This window comes from Podarcis melisellensis, assembly GCF_964234715.1.
Source record: "Podarcis melisellensis genome assembly, chromosome: 10".
NCBI classification, from domain to species: Eukaryota; Metazoa; Chordata; class Lepidosauria; order Squamata; family Lacertidae; genus Podarcis; species Podarcis melisellensis.
Genome location: NC_138542.1, coordinates 1,928,932 through 1,955,125, shown reverse-complemented (window position 1 = coordinate 1,955,125; position 26,194 = coordinate 1,928,932). Strand labels below are relative to the sequence as shown.

Below are 26,194 nucleotides of genomic sequence, written 5' to 3'. Positions count from 1 at the left end.
GAATGAACCATAACTTATCACTCCATGCAAACTGGCTTCAGGCCAAATGAGTTTGTACTTGGAAGGGAAGGTTATATTAATTATACCCCCACTTCTGAAGTTGCAGGAAGTGGGAGGGGTATCTTCCTGCCCCTCTTATAATTATGCTTTGCTCCCCTTCCATCAGACTTGAAGATTATACTTAAAACTGCAGAGCACGTGGTTACAGGATGTTTTTCCGTAAAGAAAAAATATACTTTTTCTTAATGCTTTGCTACATTTCAAGACTGGGGCTAGATATTAGATATATCCACCGAACAGAGTTTTATATTCACTCTTTCCTGCTTTTAAAAATGTTCAAAGTAATGCTCCCTAACAAAAGCCCTTCTATATTAAACTAAACTGCTGACATATGAACATGTCAAGCCTTCATTCTGTCCAAGTCAGTGGCAGTCTTTCGCCACCGGAATGCATCTCCCCCATTATAAATGATCTCTGCTTTTGAAAACACTTAACAGATGTGAAGGAGATGAAGAAGTAAAGTACCCTCCACCATTGTACTCAAGATAGTTATAGAAAAATCCCCCAAGGCATTCTTACGGCTCTGCAAAGATGATTTCTGCTTTAGCTTTTTCAAACACAACTCACTTTCTAACTAGCAAAATGCCTGCCATTAATATGACAGGCTGCGTTTCTGCACATCTGACTAGCGCCTGAGATGAAAACACATTTTATTTCCTTATGGGAACTGTGTCAGCAAGTCAGGGGAGGAAGGCATTGTGTCAGAAGACAGTAGTGTCAGAATGCAGCACCTTCATGTTTCCATTGCAGTGAGTGAACAGCCTGTGCCGGGGGAAAGACACATGGGCGCGGCAGCAGCCCTGCGCCCCCACATGCCTCTTTCCCCAGCTCAGGCTGGCAGCGACTCGGGCTGCCCTCTTTTTTGCTCTTCAAGATATGGCAACTCTATAGTAGAGAATCTAATACTAGTTGTTTTTTGGTGGTGATCAGGTTAAGGACAGTTTCAGGTTAAGAACGGACCTCCAGAACGAATTAATTTCTTAACCCGAGGTACCACTGTATATTTATTAAAGGTTGAAAGTGCTTTCAAGGCTGACTATGACATACAACAATTCAAAAACATAGTCTTAACCATTACAATTACAAATAACCAAAGTGTCAATGTGTTAAAAGATGACAAGAATATAAATCCATACAACTTTATATAAAATATTAGAAATAAAATGACCTAATCCAACAGTTTAAAACCAAGCAGGAGAGCGAACACAACCTAATATATACAAGACCAAACAAATCTTCATTCCATTCTACAAAGGCAGCACATTCAGTTGTCAGAATTATTGCAAAACTGTTATTTTCCTGTTTGCAAACATCTTAACTTCACATATTTTCTGAGAACAAGCTGTAGTGGTCCATTGGAGCAAGATATAGGAAATGCTGTAAAATTGCTTTTAAAAACCCCTCAGATTTTTAAAAGCATTAAAAAGTGAATATTACCAACATTAACATGCAGAAAACACCACCATTCTGAGAGACAATATTCATTTTTTCTAGAAAAATGTTTTGCAAAGAAGCCTCCAAATGGAATAAGCTTCTCCTGGAGGAACATAGAATGTGAAAAAAAGTACACAAGGCAAGAGTGATATGCTATAACTTATTTTAGGTCTAACAAATAAAGTTGTACATCATGTTCACTTGGGAAGTGGGGGGTTGAGTTTAACAAAACTATTCTGTCCCACTGCAAGAAGGATATTGTATGTTTCCAGATGCTCATTTTTATTGTGGAGGGGGATGTACCCCAATGCTATAGCACCTGGTTTGCATGCAGAAAGTCACACTTTCAAATATTGGCTACACTACATTAAATGCTTTTGGGTAGCAGATGATGGGAATGACCGCTCCCCGCTTAAAACGGGGGGCGCCCTTTGCGTGGACGCGTGCAGCCCCTAGATTTGGAGCGGCTCCAACAGCATACGCTAGGCTTTGCCTTCCCTCAGGTGGGATACCTGGAGGTCTCCGCCTACCTCAGTCAGTTGTCCAATCCCACCTGGGCCAAGGAGACCAGGCCAGGTAGGGGAGGGATTACCTGCCCACACAAAGGAGGGAGGATCTTACCTGGGAATTCTCACTTGGCTCCAGAGCTTCTCCCACCCTACCCACCCTCAGTCAATGTCTTATGTTGCAGGTTAATTTTCCTCACAGGTTTTGCAGGTTAACTTTTCTTCACAGGTATGCGGGCGCTGCTACATTAAGGTCGCTGTTAAAGGGCCGGAAAGGAATTTCCCTGCATTGGCAGGTTTCGCCTTTCCCGTAGCAAAACGTCACAACTTTGGCGGTATCAGGCCTTGGGCGGAATCCTTTAGTCCATCTTCCTCTTTGCGGCGGCGATACCAGGGTTCCCCGTTAAAGGGGTTTTCTGAAGGGAGGCTTTGACCGTATGCCAGAAGGTCGTCATTGCTCTCCCCTGCGGCGGCGGCGTTACAGGGGCGGCTATCTCTGCTTGAACATATGTTCTCCAGAGCCGGCCCATCCCCCCCCCCCACACTGGATAACCCTGATGCTCCCTAGGTCCCCGGCTGGGGACTGGGGAGGGAGAACGCCCAATGCCTGAGCCAAGGTCTACCCACATTTGAAATTTAATAAAGTTGTGGCCAATTTAATCCCATAGCACGTTGTCTTGAGTCGTTATTCCACATGACGGGGGGACCGCGCAGGATCTGGGGACTCCGTCTGTCCACGCAAAAACCTATTCCTAGACACAGATCCATTGGTAGTCAGAGTACCAGCCTTTCTCAGCCTTGGGGCCCTGGATGTTGTTGAGCTCCAGCTCCCATCACCTCTGACGCCTGGCCTTTCTAGCTAGGGAGTGGTCGATTGGGCTAAATGCAGCAGTGGTCCGCAGGGTGGAGTAGCTGTGTCCCTACATATGTTGCTGGAAGCCAACACCCATAATCCATGAACATTGTTCATGCTGGCTGAGACTGATAAATTCCAGCCACATCTGGAGGGATACAGGTTCCCAATCCCTGATCTAACTCAATGTAAGTCAGCTTCAAGGGACATGGGTGGCGCTGTGGTCTAAACCACAAAGCCTAGAGCTTGCCAATCAGAAGGTCAGCAGTTCGAATCCCTGCAACAGGATGAGCGCCCGTTGCTCGGTCCCTGCTCCTGCCCACCTAGCAGTTTAAAAGCACATCAAGTGCAAGTAGATAAACAGGTACCACTCTGGTGGGAAGGTAAACGGCGTTTCCATGCACTGCTCTGGTTTGCCAGAAGCGGCTTAGTCCTGCTGGCCACATGACCTGGAAGCTGTATGTCTGCTCCCTCGGCCAGTAAAGCGAGATGAGCGCCGCAGCCCCAGAGTTGTCTGTGACTGGACCTAACAGTCAGGGGTACCTTTACCTTTAAGTCAGCTTCACCCATTTGTATTTTTGGGGGAGGGGGGGATCATATATGACACATCCAGATCACAATTGTAAAGGAGAAGTAAGCATAAACTTAAAAGGTCATTCAAGTTCAGAAGGACTGGGGAAAATAGACTTGCTCACTGGAGCAGAGAGAGAGAGAGAGAGAGAGAGAGAGAGAGAGAGAGAGAGAGAGAGAGAGAGAGAGAGAGAGAGAGAGAGAGAGCATGTCTCCAATATATTCTTGGAGCACATTGTCTTTTGCTGGGTTTGCAATTGAAAACAAATGCACTTGCCGAGTGAGGTGAGCCATCAAAATTATGCCTCATAAATTCCACTTGCAGAAAGCAGGCTAAGGACCCAATTTGGCATTTGCTCCCCCCCCCCAAGCTAAAGGCAAAATATATCTCAAGGCCATTTTGCATGATAAATGTGCAGTTGTTATTTTAGTTATCCCAGGTGATACAGATGTTTTCCTTTGAGAAAATGCTTCTAGAGTTGGGTAGATCAGATTTCACCAGCATTTAAAGACATAATATTTTTGCCAGCTTGCAAAATTACCTGCTTTCAAAGCATCTGTATAATTTGCTGTCTGAAGGTGCTTGCTTAATGGTGGGTGCTACCAGCCAGCCACGACATTTGCGGCATAGACCTAGTCCAGTCTGCCTGGCTGGCAGCTAAACTGCGCAGTTTGTTTTGAGATTGCAAGAGAATCATACTGAGTTTAGCCACTGGATGGCAAACAACAGTCTTGGCTTGCTGAGGGGATGGAATGGATGCCATTATATGACTCTCACTCCATGTGGGGTTTATAGGGTGTTAAGGGAGGAGTAGTACCTCTGGTACAAGTTGTGCTCCTTCTGGGGTAGTTTGTCCACCTTTGGTCCCAATACTGCACTCACCTGTAGCTCCTAGAAGCTGTCATCATGTGACAGCAGCCACACCCCAGGAATGGTTTCGACTGGCTGGCTAAACCAGGTGAGGGTAGCCAATGAGGCTCAAACCCCAGTGAGTTAGGGGCTTCTCCTGCATGCGAACATAGGCTCTGGCAGATGGAGTGGGCGAGACCAAGAATGGGTCCAACAGTCAAGAAGGCAGTTTCTGCACGTGTTGTAGATGGCAGTGAGGGGCAATTGGGTCTCGTCAACCTGGGAAGGGAGTCCATCTGGGAGAAGGAAAACTCTGATAACCCTCTGCTGCCTTGCAGGATATATTTGGGGAGAAGAAGAAAAGACTCAGGAGTAAACCCTCTACACATCTAGAGTGGAGTCCCTAAGACAGTTGGATGGCACCTTGTCTGCCTCCTTCCGGCAACTCCTGCAGCCAAGCTAGTGGCAAATGTATTGCTCTGCTTTCCTTTGGACCACATCAGTGAGGCCAAGAGGGGGCCCTTGTCATTTGGGCAGCCCAGGACCTGCATCCACACTGCCTAGGCTTGTTCCCAGGGAAGGTCACTTTGGTGCTGCTCAGATACCAGTTTGGCTTCATCCCTGGGGGTATACTCCATTGTCTCTCAAGTCAAATGCCAGCAACAACTACCTGTCCTCTCTTCTCACACCACCTTGCATTTTTTATGAGCAATGTTATAAAATGCCATAGATTTCAGGTGTTGTCTGCCTACACTCTGCAAAATATTGCCTGCTGGTAACTTTTTTTTTAATAATAATTTTTATTAAGGATTTTACATTACAAAAAAGAAAAAAACAGAAAAAAGAAAAAATATCCAACAAAAAAATGTTAAAAACAATCAATCTTTCCATCTCCTTATTTTTCATTTACTTGTTTCTTGGACCTCCTCGTACCACCCTTTTTTGTATTCCAAATCAAATTATTAATTCAACAATTTCTTTCCCTCTTTTTGTTACCCAGATCTTATTCTTAAATTATTACAATCTTAGATTTTTACTTATATAAACCCATTTTTTCATATTCTTTTAACCCATCACAGCTAGAAACCACTTAGTTCCAATCCGACATTATTCTAAAATTCCTTAATTTTGCAATATCTCTGTAAGTAATCTTTAAATTTCTTCCAATCTTCCTCTACTGACTCTTCTCCCTGATCTTGAATCCTGCCGGTCATTTCCGCCAATTCCATATAGTCCATCACCTTCATCTGCCATTCTTCCGAAGTGGGTAGATCTTGTGTCTTCCAGTATTTTGCGATAAGTATTCTTGCTGCTGTTGCATACATAAAGAAAGTTCTATCCTTCTTTAACACCGATTGGTCAACTATGCCCAGGAGAAAGGCCTCTGGTTTCTTCAAAAGGGTATATTTAAATACCTTCTTCAGTTCATTATATATCATCTCCCAGAAAGCCTTAATCCTTGGGCGCGTCCACCAAAGGTGAAAGAATGTGCCTTCATTTTCCTTACATTTCCAGCATTTATTATCGGGCAAATGATAGATTTTTGCAAGCTTGACTGGGGTCATGTACCACCTGTAAATCATTTTCATAATATTCTCTCTTAGGGCATTACATGCCGTGAATTTCATACCGGTGTACCACAACTGTTCCCAGTCTGCGAACATGATATTATGTCCAACATCTTGTGCCCATTTTATCATAGCAGATTTAACCGTTTCATCCTGAGTGTTCCATTTCAACAGCAAGTTATACATTCTTGACAAATTCTTTGTTTTGGGTTCTAACAATTCTGTTTCTAATTTTGATTTTTCCACCTGGAAGCCAATTTTCTTGTCCAAATTATATGCCTCCATTATCTGATAGTAATGGAGCCAATCTCGCACTTTATTCTTTAATTTCTCAAAACTCTGCAATTTAAGTCTATCTCCATCTTGTTCTAGAATTTCCCAATATTTTGGCCATTTAGCCTCCATATTGAGCTTTTTCTGAGCTTTTGCTTCCATCGGTGACAGCCACCTTGGGGTTTTATTTTCCAGTAAGTCCTTGTATCTTATCCAAACATTAAACAATGCTTTCCTAACAATATGGTTTTTAAATGCTTTGTGTGCTTTGATCTTATCATACCACAAATATGCATGCCATCCAAATACATTGTTAAAGCCTTCCAAATCAAAAATGTCTGTGTTTTCAAGAAGTAGCCAGTCCTTTAGCCAGCAGAAAGCTGCTGATTCATAATAAAGTTTAAAGTCTGGCAAGGCAAACCCACCTCTTTCCTTTGCATCTGTTAATATTTTAAATTTTATTCTAGGCTTCTTGCCCTGCCAGACAAATCTTGAAATATCTCTCTGCCACTTCTTGAAACAATCCATCATGTCCACAATTTGCAGTGTCTGGAATAAAAACAACATTCTAGGCAATACATTCATCTTTATAGCAGCAATACGACCCGAAAAAGAAAGTTTCAAATTTGACCATATTTCTAGATCTTTTTTCACTTCACCCCAGCATTTTTCATAGTTATCTTTTTGCTGTCATATTGATCCCCAGGTACAGTGGTGCCCCGCAAGACCAACGCCTCAGAAGACGAAAAACCCGCTAGACGAAAGAGTTTTCCGTTTTGGAGGCGCTTCGCAAAACGAATTTCCCTATGGGCTTGCTTCGCAAGAAGAAAGCCCATAGGGAAATCTCCGGGGACCTCTTTTAAATGCTAGCGGTGGGGAGCAAAGCCTTCCCCCCCCGGCCTTCAGAAGAGGTCCAGGAAGGCCGGCGGGGGCCAAAAGGCTTTGCTCCCCACCGCCAGCATTTTAAAAGCAGTCTGGGATAGCAGGGAAGTGCTTCCCGCTATCCCGGATGGCTTTTGAAGGCAGGCGGGCGGGGGGCAAAAGTCTTTGTCCCCCCTGCCTGCCTTCCCGGAGGCTTTTAAATCACCCCGGGACAGCGCAGAATTCCTCCGCTGTCCCGGGGCGATTTTAAAATGCTGGCGGGCGGCAGCGAAGGCTTCGCTGCCGCCCGCCAGCATTTTAAAATCGCCCCAGGACAGCGGAGAAGTCTCCGCTCTCCCGGGAAGGCAGGGGGGGGAGCAAAGACTTTCGCCCCCCTGCCGGCCTTCAGAAGAGGTCGGGGGACAGACTGTCCCCGGACCTGGTCTGAAGGCGGTTTCCATAGGAACGCATTGATTGATTTTCAATGCATTCCTATGGGAAACCGTGCTTCGCAAGACGAAAAACTCGCAAGACGAAAAGACTTGCGGAACGAATTAATTTCGTCTTGTGAGGCACCACTGTATTTAACTTTGACCACTGTTAAGCCTGTCATATTCTGAAACCTCTCTCTCTCTCAGTTTGTGTTAAGTTTTTCTCTAAAACCTTGGTTTTCGATTTGTTCAATTTAAACCCAGCAACCTGACCAAATTCTTGAATCAGTTCTAAAACCCTTTTGGTACTAGATTCTGGCTCCTGTAACGTCAAAACTAAGTCATCTGCAAATGCTCTCAATTTATACTGTCTAGCTCCGACCGCCTGCTGGTAACTTTTGTTGCTGGAAAATATACCCTCTGTGCTCCAATTGCACCAGTGAGTGTTCTGTCTATCATCTATATCTATCTATCATCTATCTATCTATCTATCTATCTATCTATCTATCTATCATCTATCTATCTATCTATCTATCATCTATCTATCTATCATCTATCTATATCATCTATCTATCTATCTATCTATCTATCATCTATCTATCTATCTATCTATCTATCTATCTATCTATCTATCTATCATCTATCTATCTATCTATCTATCAATCATCTATCTATCTCTATATCTATCTATCTATCTATCTATCTATCTATCTATCTATCTATCATCTATCTATATCTATCTATCTATCTATCTATCTATCTATCTATCTATCTATCTATCTATCATCTATCTATCTATCTATCTATCTATCTATCTATCTATCTATCATCTATCATCTATCATCTATCTCTATCTCTATCATCTATCATCTATCTATCTATCTATCTATCTATCTATCTATCATCTATCTATCTCTATCTGTCTATATCTATCTATCTATCTATCTATCTATCTATCTATCTATCTATCTATCTATCTATCATCTATCTATCATCTATCTCTATCTATCTATCTATCTATCTATCTATCTATCTATCTATCTATCTATCATCTATCTATCTATCTATCATCTATCTATCTATCTATCTATCTATCTATCTATCTATCTATCTATCATCTATCTATCTATCTATCTATCATCTATCTATCTATCTATCATCTATAATATTCTATCTTCAGAGACTATAATTTCCCCTAACTATAATCCCCAAGAGCGCAGGCTAGCTCATGCAGTCCTTCAAAAGAGAACATTGGCCAGGCTGTCCCTCCCTCAATCAATACTCTTCCACTTTATGGTCCTCATTTTTGACTGTCCCATTCTATTTGGTTCTTTGCTTGGAACTCTCTCTAAAGCTGGAGCCCACAATGGCTGTACTTCTAAAGGAAGGAAGAAGGCAGTATGGCATAACCAGCATGACACAATGGTTAGAGTGCTGGACCTGGGAGTCCAGGGTTTGAATTCTCACTCAGCCAAGAAACTCACTGGGCGACCTTGGACCTATCACTATCTCTTAGCCTACCCCACCTCACAGGGTTGCTGTGAGGATGAAATGGGGAGGAGAACCAGGTGGCCCTTGAGCTCCTTGGAAGATAAGGGTGGCCTATAGTTGTAATAAATCAAATAAGTATTCACTGTTAATTGGCCAAGACTATTGTGGAAGAGCTCTGCCCCTCCACCTTGCTGCTTCCTGGCTGGGATATGGATTGTCCTTTTAGTCTGATCCAACAGGACTCCTCTTACAGTCTTACTTCTATTTTTAAAGGTAGGCACGAAGACACCCAGTTATGCTGGTGTATGTGCACCAAGAGGAGAGAGAGATAAGCATTTCCTGGGCTACAGACACTTACTGCTGCTTCCTTCTCTAGTTTGGAATATTAGTACATTACATTACAGGGTGCCATAAAGGAGAAAAAAACCCCTTACCCTCTTTTGCACTTCCAGCACCAAAGGGCAATTTATTTCCACTCAAGAACAAGAGTAGTGGAGGAGCGAGGTGTGATTAAACTTCAATATCAAAGGGGGAAACTGACCTCTGTGACAGCCTGGAGGGAGCATAGAAAGGAGAGCCAAGGAAAGAGAAACACACATCTGTTTCCTCTTTAGGGGTGGAGGCCATTATCACCTATAGAAGTTAATCTGGTACGAACCCTGATCACGGCATCCAAACACAACAGAACCCCAATTTCTATGCACGTGGAGGCTTTATTTATTTATTTAATATTTATATACCTTGTTGGCATCTGCTTGTCTCGAGATACAATGGAGTGCGCCTCTGGGGGTGAAGGGACCTCCTTAGGGCGAAAGCCTGGGCAGGGTGTCTGGAGCTTCTGGGCTGCCCAGACAACATGGCCTTGCTGACATGGCCCCAAGAAAAGCAGAGCAAGGCGCTTGGCTGCAAGAGTTGCCAGAAGGAGGTGGACAGGGTGCCACCCAACCAGCTTATGGATTCTGCTCCAGATTTATTTAAGCTTTACTCCTTAGCTTTTTCTTCTGCCAAAGAGTTTTCCTTCTCCTAGATGGGCTCCCTTCGCAGGTTGATGAGCCTCACCTGCCTCTCACTTCCCTCCAAAGCACGTGCAGAAACCTCCTTTTGACCATTGGGCCTGGCACAGTTCATGCCCCAAGGACCCCCGGGACCTGTCTGCTCAGTGTTAGCAGAGTAGCAGCTCCAAAAAGATGTGTCGCTCCAAAGAGGACTCAGGACACTAAGGCAAAAATAAACTTAACAGTTCAATACCAGATCTCTGGATTGGCAGTTTCTTAATAATCCAGTTGCAGCAAAATACAACAGTAAAACTTAAACATACTATATACACTGAGCAAGTAAAAATCAGTACAGAATGAGAGAGAGAAAGAACTGGGGGAGAGAGAATAACACGAGTTGGACTGCAATTATAGACAGTCCTGGGGCAGTTTGGCCTTGAGGGAAGCCGATAACAAAGTGATCTCATTGCAGCTGCATTTCTGTTCCCTTGGGAACTTTCCAAACACACTAGAATACACCGGAATACTCCTGTTAGCTTCTGTACACTCTATGGTCTCAGAAACACCATCATACCTGACAGGACCTACTATTGATCTCATCCGCTCAATCCGCTGGAGGCTGTCTTCACATGCAGGGGAAGCCCCTAACTCACTGGGGGTTGGAGACCCATCAGCTCCCCTCACCTGGCTTAGCCGGCCAGCGGAAGCCCTTCCTGGGGTTGCCGGCTGAGGGCTTCTAGAAGCCACAGGTGGGAGCTGAGTGTAGCCTGGGAATGAAGGGTGGGTGGTGGTACCTTTTCGGGGAGACACATTTATATACCACTACATTATAACAGTACAAAGCAGTTTACAATAATATAATAAAACACATAAAATGTAAAATTAGACCATCAACTAACTGTTATGGAAATAAGCTTGGTGGAACAGCAAATAATAATAATAATAATAATAATAATAATAATAATAATAATAACAATAATTATTATTATTATTATTTATACCCCGCCCATCTGGCTGAGTTTCCCCAGCCACTCTGGGCGGCTTCCAATCAAGTCTTAAAAATAGTACAGTGTTAGATATTAAAAATCTCCCTGAACAGCCTTCAGATGTCTTTTAAAGATAGGATAGCTGCTTATTTCCTTCACATCTGGTGGTAGGGCATTCTACAGGGCGGGCGCCACTACCGAGAAGGCCCTCTGTCTGGTTCCTTGTAACCTCACTTCTCGCAATGAGGGAACTGCCAGAAGGCCCTCGGCACTGGATCCCAATGTCCGGGCTGAACGATGGGGGTGGAGACGCTCCTTCAGGTATACTGGACCAAGGCCGTTTAGGGCTTTAAAGGTCAGCACCAACACTTTGAATTGTGCTCGGAAACGTACTGGGAACCAATGCAGATCTCTCTGGACCGGTGTTATGTGGTTTCGGCGGCCGCTCCCAGTCACCAGTCTAGCTGCCGCATTCTGGATTAATTGCAGTTTCTGGGTCACCTTCAAAGGTAGCCCCATGTAGAGCAGTAGCCCAAGTTTTCAACAGGCGTTTAATGGTTGAAAAAGAAGGTGCACACTGAATCTCTATTGGCAGAGTATACTAGAGGAGGACTGGGGTGGTCACACTGAAGCCTCTGTTTCTTCTCCATGTCCAATGACACTCCTTCAGGTGATCTCAGTGATGCTACCTGTAATATCCTGGACCAAAGTTGCTCAGGGCTATGTAAATTAATACAAGGACTTTGAAGCTGGGTCAGCAGTAGATAAGTAGGCAGTGCAGATTTTCAAACAATGGTGCCACCATTGGCAGTCCAGCTGCCACATTCTGCACCCGTTTTAGCTTCTGAACCAGACCCAGAGGCAGCCCCACATAGAGCGCATTGCAGTAATCCAGCCTCCAGGTTACCAGTGCCTGGACTACAGCAGCCAGGCAATCCCTGTCCAGAAACACCCATAGCTAGTGAACCAGACAAAACTGGTAAAAGCAGTGCTTTTTTCAGGGGGGGGGAGCGCCAGGGAGACGCATACCCCATAACATTTTGTGAATCTAGTTTTGGCCTCATTGAAGGGCAGTATTTCAAGATGAGTAGGAAAATGAAAGTACCCCTAGCCTTTTTTTTATATAGAAAAAACGTGCTGGGCAAAAGGCCCTCCTAGCCGCAGAGGACACGGGCCTCTAGTGACAAAGATGTATCCAGGAATTGCCCCAAACTACTGTGTGAGGAGCAGGTCAGCAATAACTTACATAGCATTAATGAAGTTAGATCTTTATTCAAAGAAATAAGATAACTTGGGAGGCCAGTAGATCTTCCCAGTAGATCTTGCTCCAATGAGGCAGCTATGAGGACTGAAGGTCCTCATCTCCCCACAGCTCCCCACAGAGTCCTTTCCAAGCAACCTGAGACTTCGTCGCCTTGCCTGTCTTTGCTTTGTCCCCTTTTCATTCTGGGAGACCAGGTGGGAAGGGGACTGGTTGCAGCAGGAGGGAGAGACCCCCTGGCTTCTTCAGCAACCTGCCTTATCTCTCTCTCTTGGCCCCCTCCTCTCCAGCCTCTCTTCTGCCTGATTCTGAACTGCTCTCTGCCACAGACTGCACCAGTTCACTAAGCGCTGTTACCTCTTCAGCTACCATCACCTCCTCCTCTGCTCCCTCCAACCATTCATGGTCATCCCACCACCCCTCCCCTGGCTCTGAGCTGTCTTCCTTTGGGGGTTCCCCAGCCTCCCACCACTCCTCTGCATCCAGCAAGTCCATGACAGCTGCACACCTGCTACTTCAGAGAGAATGTGATGCCATCCAGAACAGGTAGCTTTTCCTATCTTCTGGACACAGAAGCCACCCACTCAAAGAGCCTTGGGATTCAGTAACTGTTTACTGGAGCTCATCAGTCCAGCACAAATCAGTACAGTAGAAATACAGTGCATTTCACCATAGTTGAGAATGCACCATCTGGCTTGGGGGTCACCTTTGTCTGCTGACCAGGTGCTGCTATCTGTTGGATGGGCAACTTCATTGCCCAAAAAGGGAAAGAAGAAGAAGTCCCAGCAAAAGAAGAATGGATGCAAAAACTTAGGGAATATGCAGAAATGGCAAAAAAATAGGAAATCAAGATAACAAAGTTTTAAAATAAAAGAATGAAAAAAGCCTGCTCTCATGTTGCTGCCCTCCAGGTTTCTTATGGAGGAGGGACACAAAGAAGGGCCTCAGAGAATGATGGGTCAGTTCATATGGGGAAAGACAGTCCTGAGGCATTTAATGCTTTATTGGTCAAAAGCAGCACTTTGAATTGGGCCTGGAAACTAATTGGCAGCTAGTGCAGTCAGCCCAGGATCGATGTTACATGCTTAACCTGTCTTGCCCTGGTGAGCAATGAGGCCCCTGAATTTTGCACAAGCTGTCTTCAGATGCCCCACATATAATGTGCTGCAGTAATCTAACGTAGAGGTTACTCAAGCAAAGACAACAGAAGTTAGGCTATCCCTTTCCAGCTGAAGCCTATGTAAGGCACTCAACGCCAATGCTATACATGTCTACTCTGAGAAAAATGCGTAGAGAATTGCAGCCTAAAGGAAAGATTCTCTGGAAGTTTAAATTCTCTGTCCTTTATCACATTTTGCGCATACACAGCCCAACACTTGCTGAAATTGCAGGATACAAACAACCCTGATTATATTACTGGCCATGACTACTATTGGATATTGCAATAGTCCTTATGGTGTGTAAACATTGGATTCCAGGAACCTGCTTATTTTGCTTTTAATCAGAACCAAGAAGCACTCTTTTACACGCAAGACTGAGCACAGCCCAACCAGAAATGCTATTTATTTACAATGTGAGTATGATATTTTAAAGCATTATGACACTTTTAACTGTGCTGTGGCCAATGCAAGTTGCAAGAGGAGACACATCTTGAAAATCTGTCTTGCATTAACACCTGTCAAAGACAATACTAACCCATCGCCAAATTTTCTTAATGGATTCCACATTATTCCACTGTATGGTTAAATACACCCACCCTGACATGTATTGTAGTGGAGAGGGGCATGGCAGCAGTGAGGTTGGCATGGTGCAAACATGCCAGCAGAACCAATTCATGATCCTGCTGCGGTGTTTGTATTTCTCCACCAATCAGCCCTCTCCATCCCAGGGTGCTCCACGAACCAGCCACACAAAGGTCAGTGAGTGGTGCAGGCATGTCACGCCATCCCCTACTGGGTGTACCCATGGTTCCCAGATGGTCTCCCAATAAGGTACTGACCAGTCCCAGATGTGCTTAGCTTCAGCAAGTTGGTGGCCTCATGTGCCTTTGGACCATACAGCAGAATGGTAAACAATAAGTACAAGTAGGATTCTGAGTTAGAGCCCTGGGAATGGAGTTTGTGGGTGTAGAATCATAGAATTGTTGCAAGGGACCCCAAGGGTCATCTAGGCCAACCCCCTGCAACGCAGGAATCCTTTGCCCAAGGTGGGGCTCAGACTCAGGACCCTGAAACTAAGACTCCTGCTCCACCAACAGGGCTAGTGTAGGTGTGTGAGAAAGAATCTTGCCCCTCCTGAAAGCATTCTGGGATTGTGTTTTTAAGTAAAATTTATTATTATTATTAATATTATTTGTTTTGCAATTAAGAGCAATATTCACTGGTCAGCAAACATGTTTTGCTTCCTAAGATTCCCACCGTTGTTTCCACTGAATGGTTGCAAGATAAGTGCAGGCCTCTAAGCACATGGTGTGGTTAAAGAAGAATGGTCAGGCTGAACCTCTGAATGCAGCAGCAGCAGCAAATTTGTTCAGCTGCTGAGGCAGCTGGTCGCTGCTAGAGCAAGGAATGTGACTGCAGGTGGGGAATCAAGCAAGTGCCTCTTGTGGGCTAAAGGACTTTAGACCACTGAGTTGGAGAGTCCAGGAAACACGAGAGGAATTTCATTGTCGCCTATTTGTCCATCCATAAGACAACAGGGACCACTTTTTCTTTAAAAGAACACACACACAACATATAAGAATAAAAGTCACTTTTCAGAAACATTTTTTTAAAATGTAAAATAAATAGAATATTCCAAAACTGTTTTTATAAACCAAAATAAGCAGAGACATCACCATGTAAGCCAATGACTCCCACTGGGTTTGGAAGAAGCCAGAGGCTTATCTGAGAAACAGTCTCATCATTCTCAAATTCCCTCTGGGGTTACTTCTATACTAAAGAGTCAAATTAGGTGGTTTCCGCTAGTGAATGTGTTAGTTGAATCCAGCACCAGTTTCTTTCTTTTCAAAAGTATATTAATGGAACATCTACAAAGGAAGTTAGAATACGAAACATGGAGACAGCATTCTAAGGCTTATTGAGCAGATGCAGAGGAGCTGCTCTGCTGTGGCCACTTAGTCATTTAATCACTGTTCCCAAGCAGTCAGAAGGAACGGATGTGAGACATTTCCTATACTGTATCTTCCCTGCTGAAGAGATTTGCTCTCTCCCAACAGGAGCAGCTTGCAGTAAGAAGTACAGGTACAGAAGCGAAGTGAAGGAGGCTTTGTCCTTTTAATAGACATTGCATGGAAACAGAATGTCACCCATTGACATTCTGTGGGTCATATATTGTATTATGAGTATGGGGGCCCTGATTTACTTTTGGTCCCTACACTTTAGCACAGCAGCTTGTAACATTCTGAATATTTAAATTTATTTTACTCCCCCCCCAAAGGATGAACTTTTGAGGAATTAAAAGGTTCAGCTGGGTGAACTTGAATTGAACCTGAATGTTATGTAGAAAGACAGGTATGAACTGGAACTAGTTTATTTTTGGCAGGATGAACTTGAACTTGCCCTAATTCCAATTTAAAATGAATTTCCCAAGCACTGCCCTGACTGCTGGGAAAATGTTTCATTGAATTCAGTAGAGATTGGACATCCTCCTGCATTGCAGGGGGTTGAGCTAAATGACCCCTGGGGTCCCTTCTAACTCTACAAGTCTGTGATAAATAGGATTGCACTGGAAAGGTAACTTTCCTACAGTCACACATCTGGAAACAAAGCTCTTTTCATCCCCCACTTTATCTTTGCATTGTTTCACTGAAGCGTGTTTTATTTTTACTTCTTTAAATTTTAATTCTGTAAGATGCCCTGATAATTTCCGTACTGAAGGGTAATGTGTAAAAACAATAAACACAATACAGGTATTATATAGGTATTATATAGGTATTAAAGCCACCCTTGGGACTGTGGCTCTGCTAGGGTGCTGAGACTTCCATTAAAGAACCACTTGGACGAGCAGGAATGACTTTTAAACTAATATATGTTGCGTAAGCAATCGTGATGCATTTGTGCCCTGAATCTTTGTCGGTAAGGCTGAGAGAATTCTCATTTGCAAGCGGTTGCTTTGATGGGATGCTATCAAGTCCACCAGTTTCAGTCTGCTTTGAACAAGGTGGGAATTCCACTTTGCCAAGCAAGCCTATTTCTAACTCACAAGGTCTGCTTTTCAGTGCATTGCCTTCTTTCCTGTTCTCATGCTGAAATGATGTTCTGTTGCAGAGAAAGGTTTCCAGGCACAGACCTTTCTGTTCCAAGCTTTCTCCAGCGTTCTTACTGTATGACTGTGAGCTCAATCCACAGCATGTCCGTTGCACCTTTGAGCCCTTAACAGATGGGGCTTCTCCACAAGGATTTTTCTGGTTTGGGGCTTATGTATTTCTGATTTCCAAGCACAGCATCATAGACATCTATTTCTTAACACCACTAGAATAAACAGTACGTGACTCAATTTCAGTAAAGCGAAATGGGTTTTTGTTACAGATAGGTAGCCGTGTTGGTCTGCCATAGTCAAAACAAAAAAATTTCTTCCTGTAGCACCTGAAAGACCAACTAAGTCAGTACTTGGTATGAGCTTTCGTGTGCATTATCTGAAGAAGTGTGCATGCACACGAAAGCTCATGCCAAGAACTGACTTAGTTGGTCTTTAAGGTGCAACTGGAAGGAATTTTTTTTGTTTTGACTATGGGTTTTTGTTAACTGTGCTTGTTTGTTAGATCCTCAGCAAAAGCAAACAATTACTACCTATTCCCAGCACAAGACATTTGTCCTTCCCTTGCAAAGCCCTCCACACTGCAGCCTGTCTTTCTGTCTTTGACTCTCGTTCTATACCTGCCCATGACTCCTGCCTTTCTCACGGTACCACCCTAAATGCCACAAGTCCTTTGCTCGACATCTTTGACCTCTTTGCATGCCAAACTATGAAATATGAACTGCCATGGGGCTGCTTGTCTGTGCGCAGCCAATGAAAAAGTGGCACACTTCACTTCATTTTCATTCCTAGAGATCTTTCTGTCCTGATAATCACTTTTCCTTGTGTTCCTGCCTTCAGATATTGATTGCATAAACAAAATTCAGGACTGCAGCATGCTAATGGGTTGTTGAAACTCCCGGTAAAGCCTCTCTTTCCCTCTCTCCAGGTTTCTTCATGATGTGATAATTGCAAAAACATGCACAAGTGGTGCACAGCAATCATCCTAAGCTGAAGATAAAGCATACGCAAGTGCCAGCCTGCTCTCAAGGCAGCTTTACATGTCGTAAACCATATATGCTCAAAGGGCCATGGCAGCCACCTGGGGGAAAGTATGTGCTTTGTACCTGCAGCAAATTAAACTAATAAAGTACTTGAAAAAGCTTTTAGCGATGAAATTTGCTCTGTGAAATGATGAGGCCGGGAAACTATGTTCTACCAACTTGAGATTAACCTAGCACAAATTCAAAATAGGCTCAAAGGGAATCCAGTTGGGCTCTGTGCAAATCAGATTACAGTGGTACCTCGGGTTACAGACGCTTCAGTTTACAGGCGCTTCAGGTTACAGACTCCGCTAACCCAGAAATAGTACCTTGGGTTAAGAACTTTGCTTCAGGAAGAGAACAGAAATCGCGTGGCAGCAGGAGCCCCATTTGCTAAAGTGGTGCTTCAGGTTAAGAACAGATTCAGGTTAAGAACAGACCTCCAGAACGAATTAAGTTCTTAACCCGAGGTACCACTGTACTTGCTTCCTTTCACATGGCTCCTGAACTATAAACTGGATCTTAAAAGCGGAGGGTAATCTTCTAATATTGTGCTTTAAATAGTATATCATTTCCCTCTGTACAAAGGTGCTTATTTCTTTTTGAAAGCATTTTTAAGAACAAGAGTTCACCCAGAGAATATACCTCTTGGAGAACTTTCCAGCATTCTGAAGACAACAGTAGCAACATATAATGGGGGGGGGGGGTATCAGAAATACCCTGCATGCCCATGCACACACTGAAAGCAAGCTTGAGGGGACTATGGAACCATGCAGACCAACCCATGTACACTTTCTGCCATCTGTGTGCTTTGTTAATGTGCTCTAAGCATGTGACACCCATTCCCATGAGGGAGGATGACGGGCTCATTCAGAGCACCCCCCACCAGGCAAAAGAAGTGGGCATGCATAAAAGAACCCTTTCATTTGCCGGCCATGTGTGTGGTGGTCACTGGGAGCAGGGCTCACAATCCTCTTCCTCCTCACGTGTTTCACCTTGCCTAATCATAGGGCAATTGTAAAAACTCACTAAACTTGGTTTCCCCTTCTGCCAGGATCTCCCCTTCTGGTCTCCCCTTCTGCCAGGATCCGGGCAGAGGCAAAGACAAACTGGCTTTTCCAATGCCATTCTGATGGTGGTATTTATTATAAGGTGTCTCCACAACAAAGCTGTGTACAGTGCTTAAAGCACTACAAGGTTATTCTTTTTTCCAATTTGGACCAAAGCTAGGTTGGGAAAAATGAATCAAAACATAGTATTTCATTTAAAACATGAAAGGATAGATACAGAAAAATGTGGGTTGTGTTTATGTCATGTGTACACTGCTTTCCAAAGCAGCAGTTGGAGCACACTGGATTCAGAGTAAATGGGAGCATGAGCACAGCCTAGGAATGAGAAATTCAACCCTGTAAAGTGGGGAGATAAATATCCGGTTTATGGCTCCTTTTTCTGAGGGAGAGACAGCCTGGGAGAGATCCCCAGAGAGAGTCACATGAAGATGGGGGGGCCACTAGGGGCGCATCAGAAGATGGCTGACAATAACATCTCTCCGACCCACACGAGGTAATTTGGAGGCTGTGATGGGAGTAAATAGCCTCCCTACCCCCCAGGATTGGGGGGGGGACTGCCCTTGCCTGCTGTGCCCTATACCACCCCCGAATTTGTGGGGATGGGGGCACTAGGCACAATGCCCTCCTGTGGGATTTCGGCGCTCCTGGACGCCGTCTCTGATCCTCGCCACTAGCTGCAAGAACTTCAAAAGAAACAATTTGGATGAAGCAAATGCACATATTTCAAGGAAGGAGGGGGAGTAAAGACTGCTAAGAGAAGAGATCTCTGATAAAACAAGACGAGTCGGAGGAATCAGTATAAATCATGAGAAGATACGCCAAGACTCGGGATGGCAAAGGGACTGATGGGGGAGGGGGGAAAACTTTCCTTTCTTTCCTTTATGTGATTAAACAAGAATCCCCCCCCCCCTCACAAGTCAGAAACGTCGTTTTAAGGATTTAAGCTGTGGATTTAAGGCTGTGTGGAGATAAACTTTCGAACCAAAGCATGTTTTAAGAAGAGCGTGGAATGTATAAGGGCTTTGGAATGACGCAGATAAAAATACCGCCGCAATATTGGGAAGTTCTGTCGGAGGACTTAAGTCTGGGAGGAGAAATAGAGAAATAGAGCTGTTTTTATATTGTGGGTGAAACTCCTCAGAGGGACTTAAGAACGACAGTTCTGTAATTATTGGTGGAAAGAGCGATGTTATCTATGAAGGCGATGATATAGGGAAACCATCTCGATTTGAGGACTGGAAGAACGGAAAAATTCACACAGGATTATTATTGGTGTTTATCGGCTTAAGGAGACTATCAGAAGAGATCATAAGGAAAAAGAGAAAATATATGAACAAGATGTGATGTGGAAACAGCAAGATAAGACTGGATAGAATTATGAACTTTGTTTGGACTGATTTGGACATTAACGCAGTAGCAAGAAGATGATCAGAATCCCCCTTCGGATCTTGAAATATGGGTCCCCTCAACAAAATTTAAAATTCGGCTTTGTAATTCGGAATTTATGTGATGTGATTTGATTTGATTGGCCGGTTAATAAAAATTATTTTTTTAAAAAAAGAGAGAGTCACATGAAGATCTGTACTCCCTGATCCCCAAACCTGGGCATGAAGTCAAAGAGATAATGTAGTATATATTTTTCTGTCTTGGTTCAAAGAGTGAACTGGAACAGGTTTCTCTCTCACACACAAATACACCTCAAGAACATTCTACAGTGTGCCTTTTAAGCAGACTTAAAGGTTTTGGTGACATACAATCTGAAGGTAATGCTACAGTCTAGCCTGTGGCTTACCAACATTGGCAGCAGTAGCTGCTGCTTGCAGAAAGTCTGTTCCACTCGACTCAGACTGCACAGCGTGCACCAGAGAAGCTAGCTCTGTATGTGTGAGAGCGTGGAATATATATGCCACAATCTAATTGTTCATACACACACACACAAACACAATTTATTTCCCAAGGCAATTCTAGGATTACATGTCTCAACAAATAGATATACATATAACGAAAGGCATCAACCATTTAGCTTCAGGCCTAAGCAGATGCACAGAAACATCCTTTCTCATGCCTGGCCCACTGCATCCCAGTCACCGAAGTCTCTCAGACTTGCAACACTGGAGCAAAGCTGAGAAATGAGAGTTGTTAAGAGGAGTCTTGAGACATCTCAAAAACCAGCCGATTGAAAACTTTTGTGGACTGAGTCCACTTCATCCGATGTTTATATTACAATTAATCTTGTTAACATGCTACAAGATTATTGTGCTGTGTTTCCTCAGGAGAATAGGACTACCCCTCTGCAGATTTTCTTATGAGGCAATCCTAATTCTTACTTGAAAATAAGTGTCACTCTGTTCGATGGGCTTCCTCTGATGGAAAGACTGAGTAAGATTGCAGCCTAAGTGCGATTCTGCCTGGAGTACCCTTGGAAAAACAAATGACACATGACTCCTTTGTGTTTAAACTATTTAATGTCTCTTGACAATAATTCTATGAAAATAGAAAAAATACGAGAAGAAATTCAGAACCTCCCCCCCCCCAATTTAATCTTGAATGTATGCCGTGGGTCTTTCAGCTTCTTTGCTTTGAGTCTTCCTAGCCCTGCTCCCCATTTGGAACTATGGCCTTGGACCATTTTAATACTTCTTCTGCATTGAACTCAAACTCACCAGGCACTGAAGTATTCCAGTGAAGCAAATATCATACTTTTAAATGAATTAGTTCTTTTTCTAGAGAGGTTTTTTTTAAAAACCACACCAAAAAACCCAACCTTGCTGAACACAGTGCTTTTTAGATAATTTAAAAAAGAGTTTCTATCAAGTTTTTATGAACAGAGGAGAGAGATGAAGGGAGAGTTTCTCCACCCCACAATTTTTCTTTTCTGCTGAGTCAGTAAATCTTGGCAAGCCAATAGGCATGCTAGCCAAAACTTGCAAATGATACTCACATTTTCCAGCAATATACACAGAAGCAGAAAATTATTGGGAATCCTCCAGACGGAGAAACCCAGGAAAATGAGAACAACTCTCAAATGTTCCCTTCATTACAATCTTATAGAAAGCACTAGGCCATCCTTATAAATATATGGAACCGATTATTAATTTTTTACATATAACCCACAAAAAGATCCAAAAGCTTCCAGTTGCCTTTGAACTTGATGCAGATATAAATCATCCTAAAGGAATATGATCTGAGAGAAAGAGAGAGAGAGAGGCTGGATGCAGAGGGAGGCGCCACCCAAGGGAGCCCCCAGGGGAAGAAGGCTCCCAGCTCAGATGGGGGTGGGACAAGAGGGAGCAGTCAAAAGCAGAAAGGGGAGCAGGCTGGGAAGAGGCAACAGGGTGTAGTGAGCAGGAAGAGGCTGGGGCCCAGAGCCACCCAAAGCCAGCGCTCCCTGAGAACATGCAGAGCCATGAGAGGCAAGGCGGGGGAAGGAACTGGGGGAGGAACCTCCCGAGGGAGGGCAGATCTTGAACCCATGGCATCAAGTTACAAGAAGGGAGACTGAGACTAAACATCAGGAGGAACATTCTGTTCGACAGTGGAATGGACTTCCTCAGGAGTTCCTTCCCCAGCAGCCGAAGTCTGAAATTTAGGAGCCTCCTTAAAATCTGCTGACACAAGCTTTCTCTGAGGGGCAATCCAGATATGTTGATGTAGTAAACTGATCTGCTGATCTGTAACTTATTTATTTATTGATGCAATTTATTGTTGATTTTATGCTATTCGCAATCATGCCATTTTAATGTACATTGGTAGTATAGAAGTTTTTGCAAATAAATGTTTATGGCAATTCTTTAAAAAATAGCTTTATAGGGAGAGAACATATGTTTTATGCAGCGGGTTTAGAGGGGGCAAATTAACCTTGTCTGAGTCAGATTTTCCTTGAAATGGGCATGCATTGTTAGAAAATATTTGACAGATACTCTTGCTCACACGCGCGCGCGCGCACACACACACACACGTGAAACACCATGTCCTTGGGTCTTGCCTTCAAAAGCAGCGGCTGGAAGTAGTGGACAAAATGCTTTATTTATGAAGAGCACTCAGAACAGATTAGTAATAGGGACTCAAATTGAAGTCGTCAACTGTGGATGGCAGTTCTGGCCAGTCTTTTCACACAAGAGGATTGTTAGCTGATGGTTCTTTTTCAAGGCAAACAAAAATCTTGCCCTCCCCAATCCATTCAGCTTGTAAGAAAATATTACAAAACAATGAATGAAAAAATAGGCAGGATAACATGCAATTATTCATCATCACAGCAAGAGATTTGGGTTGGCACCATCTCTTAGCCAAAGGGTGTCCATCTGAATTGCTGAGAAATTGGTAGGAAGGCAGGCAGTAAGTGGGGGGTGGGGGGGGTGGGAAAGAGATTAAACTGTAGCATGAAGTATAAAACTGACTAAAGCACCACCAGCAGTAATTTTTCACACCTACACAACAGTTGATTAAATGTCACATGGCCAATACAGCTTAATATACTAAGTGTGACTTTCTGTTTTTCACACACACTTTTCCAGAAGAATTCTCTCCCAGATTAATCTGGTTATAATGAGAACAATTAATAATGATGAGTTCATAGAACGGTACATCTCAAACTATTAAAGGGAATCACCAGGGGAATTTTGCAGTCTGGCACTTGCCTGTCCCCTTACCTTGAAATAAAACTCCCCAAACTAGGGGTGCTGACTTGCCCCCCCAATTGAGGGGGCTGACGCCACGTGACCTGTTCCACCTCCACCTGGCGCACCTGCCCTCGCCCGTCGATGGTGGGGAGTGTGGAGGATGAAAGTCACCCTCCATGCCCCATGGCCAGTGCTTGCCTGTCAACAGTAGCGGACGCGATATAGTGCACACACACCATTTGAATGGCAATGCTCATCAACTTGGGAGGCTGGCCCAATATTTTAATGGTGGGGGCCAAAGTCCCCTCAGCCCCTAGGAGTTGGCTCCTATGGCTGTTGCCCACCCTGGCAGCTTTTGCTGCGGGGGAGGGGCTGGGGTGTGGAACTGCCCCCTCTGATTGATGGCGTCAAAACACAGGGCGATTTTCTTTCTATATGTTGCTGGGAGGAGGGGGAGAATTTAACTCAGATAAACTTTTGTTGTGCTACCCAAAGACGATGGCATTATCCAAAGAAGGAGAAGGGGGGGGGGGGGAAAGCAGTTGCTACATATGCACTAAAACCATGATCAAATCCACCAAAATTTTCTTATTACACAGAATAAAAAATAATTTGCAAATAAAATGTGCAAATTAGATCTCAGAGTCCCCTTTGCAACTGACCACCAGAATTTAACTCTGGGGTGCTGTTTACAGCAGCAGCCACATGTTCCTTGTAACATGCATTTCCACCTTGAATTGCACTACTATTTAATTGTGTGTGTGTGTGTGTGTGTGTGTGTGTGTGTGTGTGTGTGTGTACACATACATATTTAACAGGAAACTCCCTGAGAGCATGCCAGAGGAGTGCAAAATAACAACAGAGAAAGAAATGAATCATGGCAATTATAGAGAAAAGTAATACAGAGCAGAATGAGTCACAGCAGTAGGTGGCTGCAGAGGTGGTTGCTTTGTGCTTGAGACACTGTTGGAGCATTTGTTTAATTTTTTGGCTATTAATACTCCCTATTTCACTTGCAAGTTGCTCTCAGAACCTCTCCTTACGGTGTAGTTTGAAATACTTTGTTGGCTCCTGGCCTGATTTCCCTCCAGGGGTCCCTGCGCTTTCCAAGCCTCTAAACATTGGGCTGTGGCCTCGTGGCTTCCCTTCTTCACCATTCATTTCCTTCCTCTTCTTCCTCTTTCTCCTTAGTGAATGAACTGAGAGCCCCTGAGGCTGCCACGCTGAGGAGGCCAAGTGTGGCGCAGGGCTAATCAGTCACTTTGGGCAGGCCTGGTGCCAGGCTTTAGGGGCCCCTCTGCACAAGGCTGCCATTGCCCATGTGGCTACACATTGATTCCCCCTGGCTGCTGCTGTCATGGCAAACACAGCAAAAATGTCTATGACCTGCCTTATGTTGTGGGCACCCTGTCGGTCTTGGGCGACAATGGAAGAGTGCACCTTTTCAGCACCTGCTGTGGCTGTAGAGACCAATGCGGGAGAGACATGTTTTATCTGCAGGTGGGGCAGAGGAAGGCATCCAGTTGTGCTGCTGCAGGTGCACCGGGGCGTTTCTTCTCTCTGTGCTCCTCCCAGCAGTTATTCCTCCTCTGGTCACAGCTGACCTGACCTGCTACATGACCTACCTGCCTGTCTCCAGGCACTGCTGCTGCCTTCAAGGGACTCCCATACAGCGGATTCCCTTCATACCTCTAGAGCACATCCTTGGGGATCCTGCCATCTTCTGTGTTCTGTGTTCATGACCAAGTCAGCATAGATGTTGCTGAGACAGGAGTGTGAACATGCTGGGAACGTGGGTTGGTAGAGCACACCTTCGTCTGAGACCTGCCTGTAGAGTTATAAAATCTATAGCTTTCATAGATCTATGGGCTGGAGCATGACATTTTGGGTAAATTAAAATGTCGAGTGGCTACTGTGGGTTGGAGTGGAGCTTGGCTCCCATTCAAAAATGCCACTGCCACCTTTTCATCACTAAAACAGATGGGAATCTTCTGGGAGCTGGCTACAGAAGTATAGCAAATACAATAAAAGAACCCCTTTGTAAAAGAACAGGGTTGCCAGGATATGCCCATTGGTCCCCCATCAACTGATTTCTGGAATTGTTTCTTAAAAGCAGTCATTCTGTGCATGTCATTTCAGCTCATGTGCTCTTCAGTCCAAAAAGCCTTGTTTGACGAAGAAGAACACGTGAAGCAGCTCCAGCAAAAGGTGGCCAGCCTGGAGAAGCGCAACAAGCGGCTGCAAGACCGAGTCAAGAAAGTCAAGCGGTCGCTCAGGCAATCCAGGAAGAACGCCAGACACATAGAGCTGATCAACCGAAAGCTCAGTGAGAAGCTGTCCTCTGTAGGAGGCCAGATCCCATATGCTAACTCCTTAAAGCAAGCAAACTCTCATGCTACCTACCTTAAAGTATAAAGCCAGGTTTAGAGCTCCAGGCAGTGATGCTGGTGACAGCATACACCTCTCCTCTCCTCTCCTCTCCTCTCCTCTCCTCTCCTCTCCTCTCCTCTCCTCTCCTCTCCTCTCCTCTCCTCTCCTCTCCTCTCCTCTTTTCTCTTGCAGCCCAGAAGGGACATTATGAGTTCAAGACCATCATTGACTGTTCTATGTTTATGCATTTAAAGTCTGCATAAACATGATGGTCCATATGCCATGTTCCTCTGAGGGTAATAAAAAAAAAATCTAGTTTTGACAAATTGAGCGGATATGAAAGCTGCTTGAGTCTGGGCCCAGTGAATGGTCTGGACACTGGACCCCCAACATTGTCAGTTAGCATTTGTTGCTTTTAGGTTTGGGCTTGGGAGACCACCAGAGAGCTGCATGGAAGCCAGTCTGAGCTTCCCAAGGAAGAGCCAGATATAGAAAAACATGTGCAGAAGTCTCAGCATGAACACAGTGATTTCAGGAAGACCTTGTGGCATGTGGTAAACTCTGGTTTCCAGACAAAGATAAGGGATTCTAATGTAAAATTAAAATGCAAACTTTCTAGTCCTCTTCCAACATTTCCAGAATGCAATCCAACTTTACTTAAATATATGCTGGCAATCAGAATATCTTTATCTAACAACAACAACAACAACAGCAACA

At 44.2% G+C, this 26,194-nt stretch overlaps 1 protein-coding gene across 1 annotated transcript in view; it reads left to right on the top strand.

The window, feature by feature from the left end:
* The window catches only part of CCDC3 (coiled-coil domain containing 3), a 47,640-nt gene extending 21,665 nt beyond the window's left edge, over positions 1-25,975 (top strand). The window contains exon 3 of the mRNA XM_081927886.1: positions 25,247-25,975. Within this exon, the coding sequence (XP_081784012.1) occupies positions 25,247-25,522 (276 nt within the window). The 3' untranslated portion in view covers positions 25,523-25,975. The remainder of the gene's footprint in view (positions 1-25,246) is intronic.
* Positions 25,976-26,194: the final 219 nt, after the last annotated feature.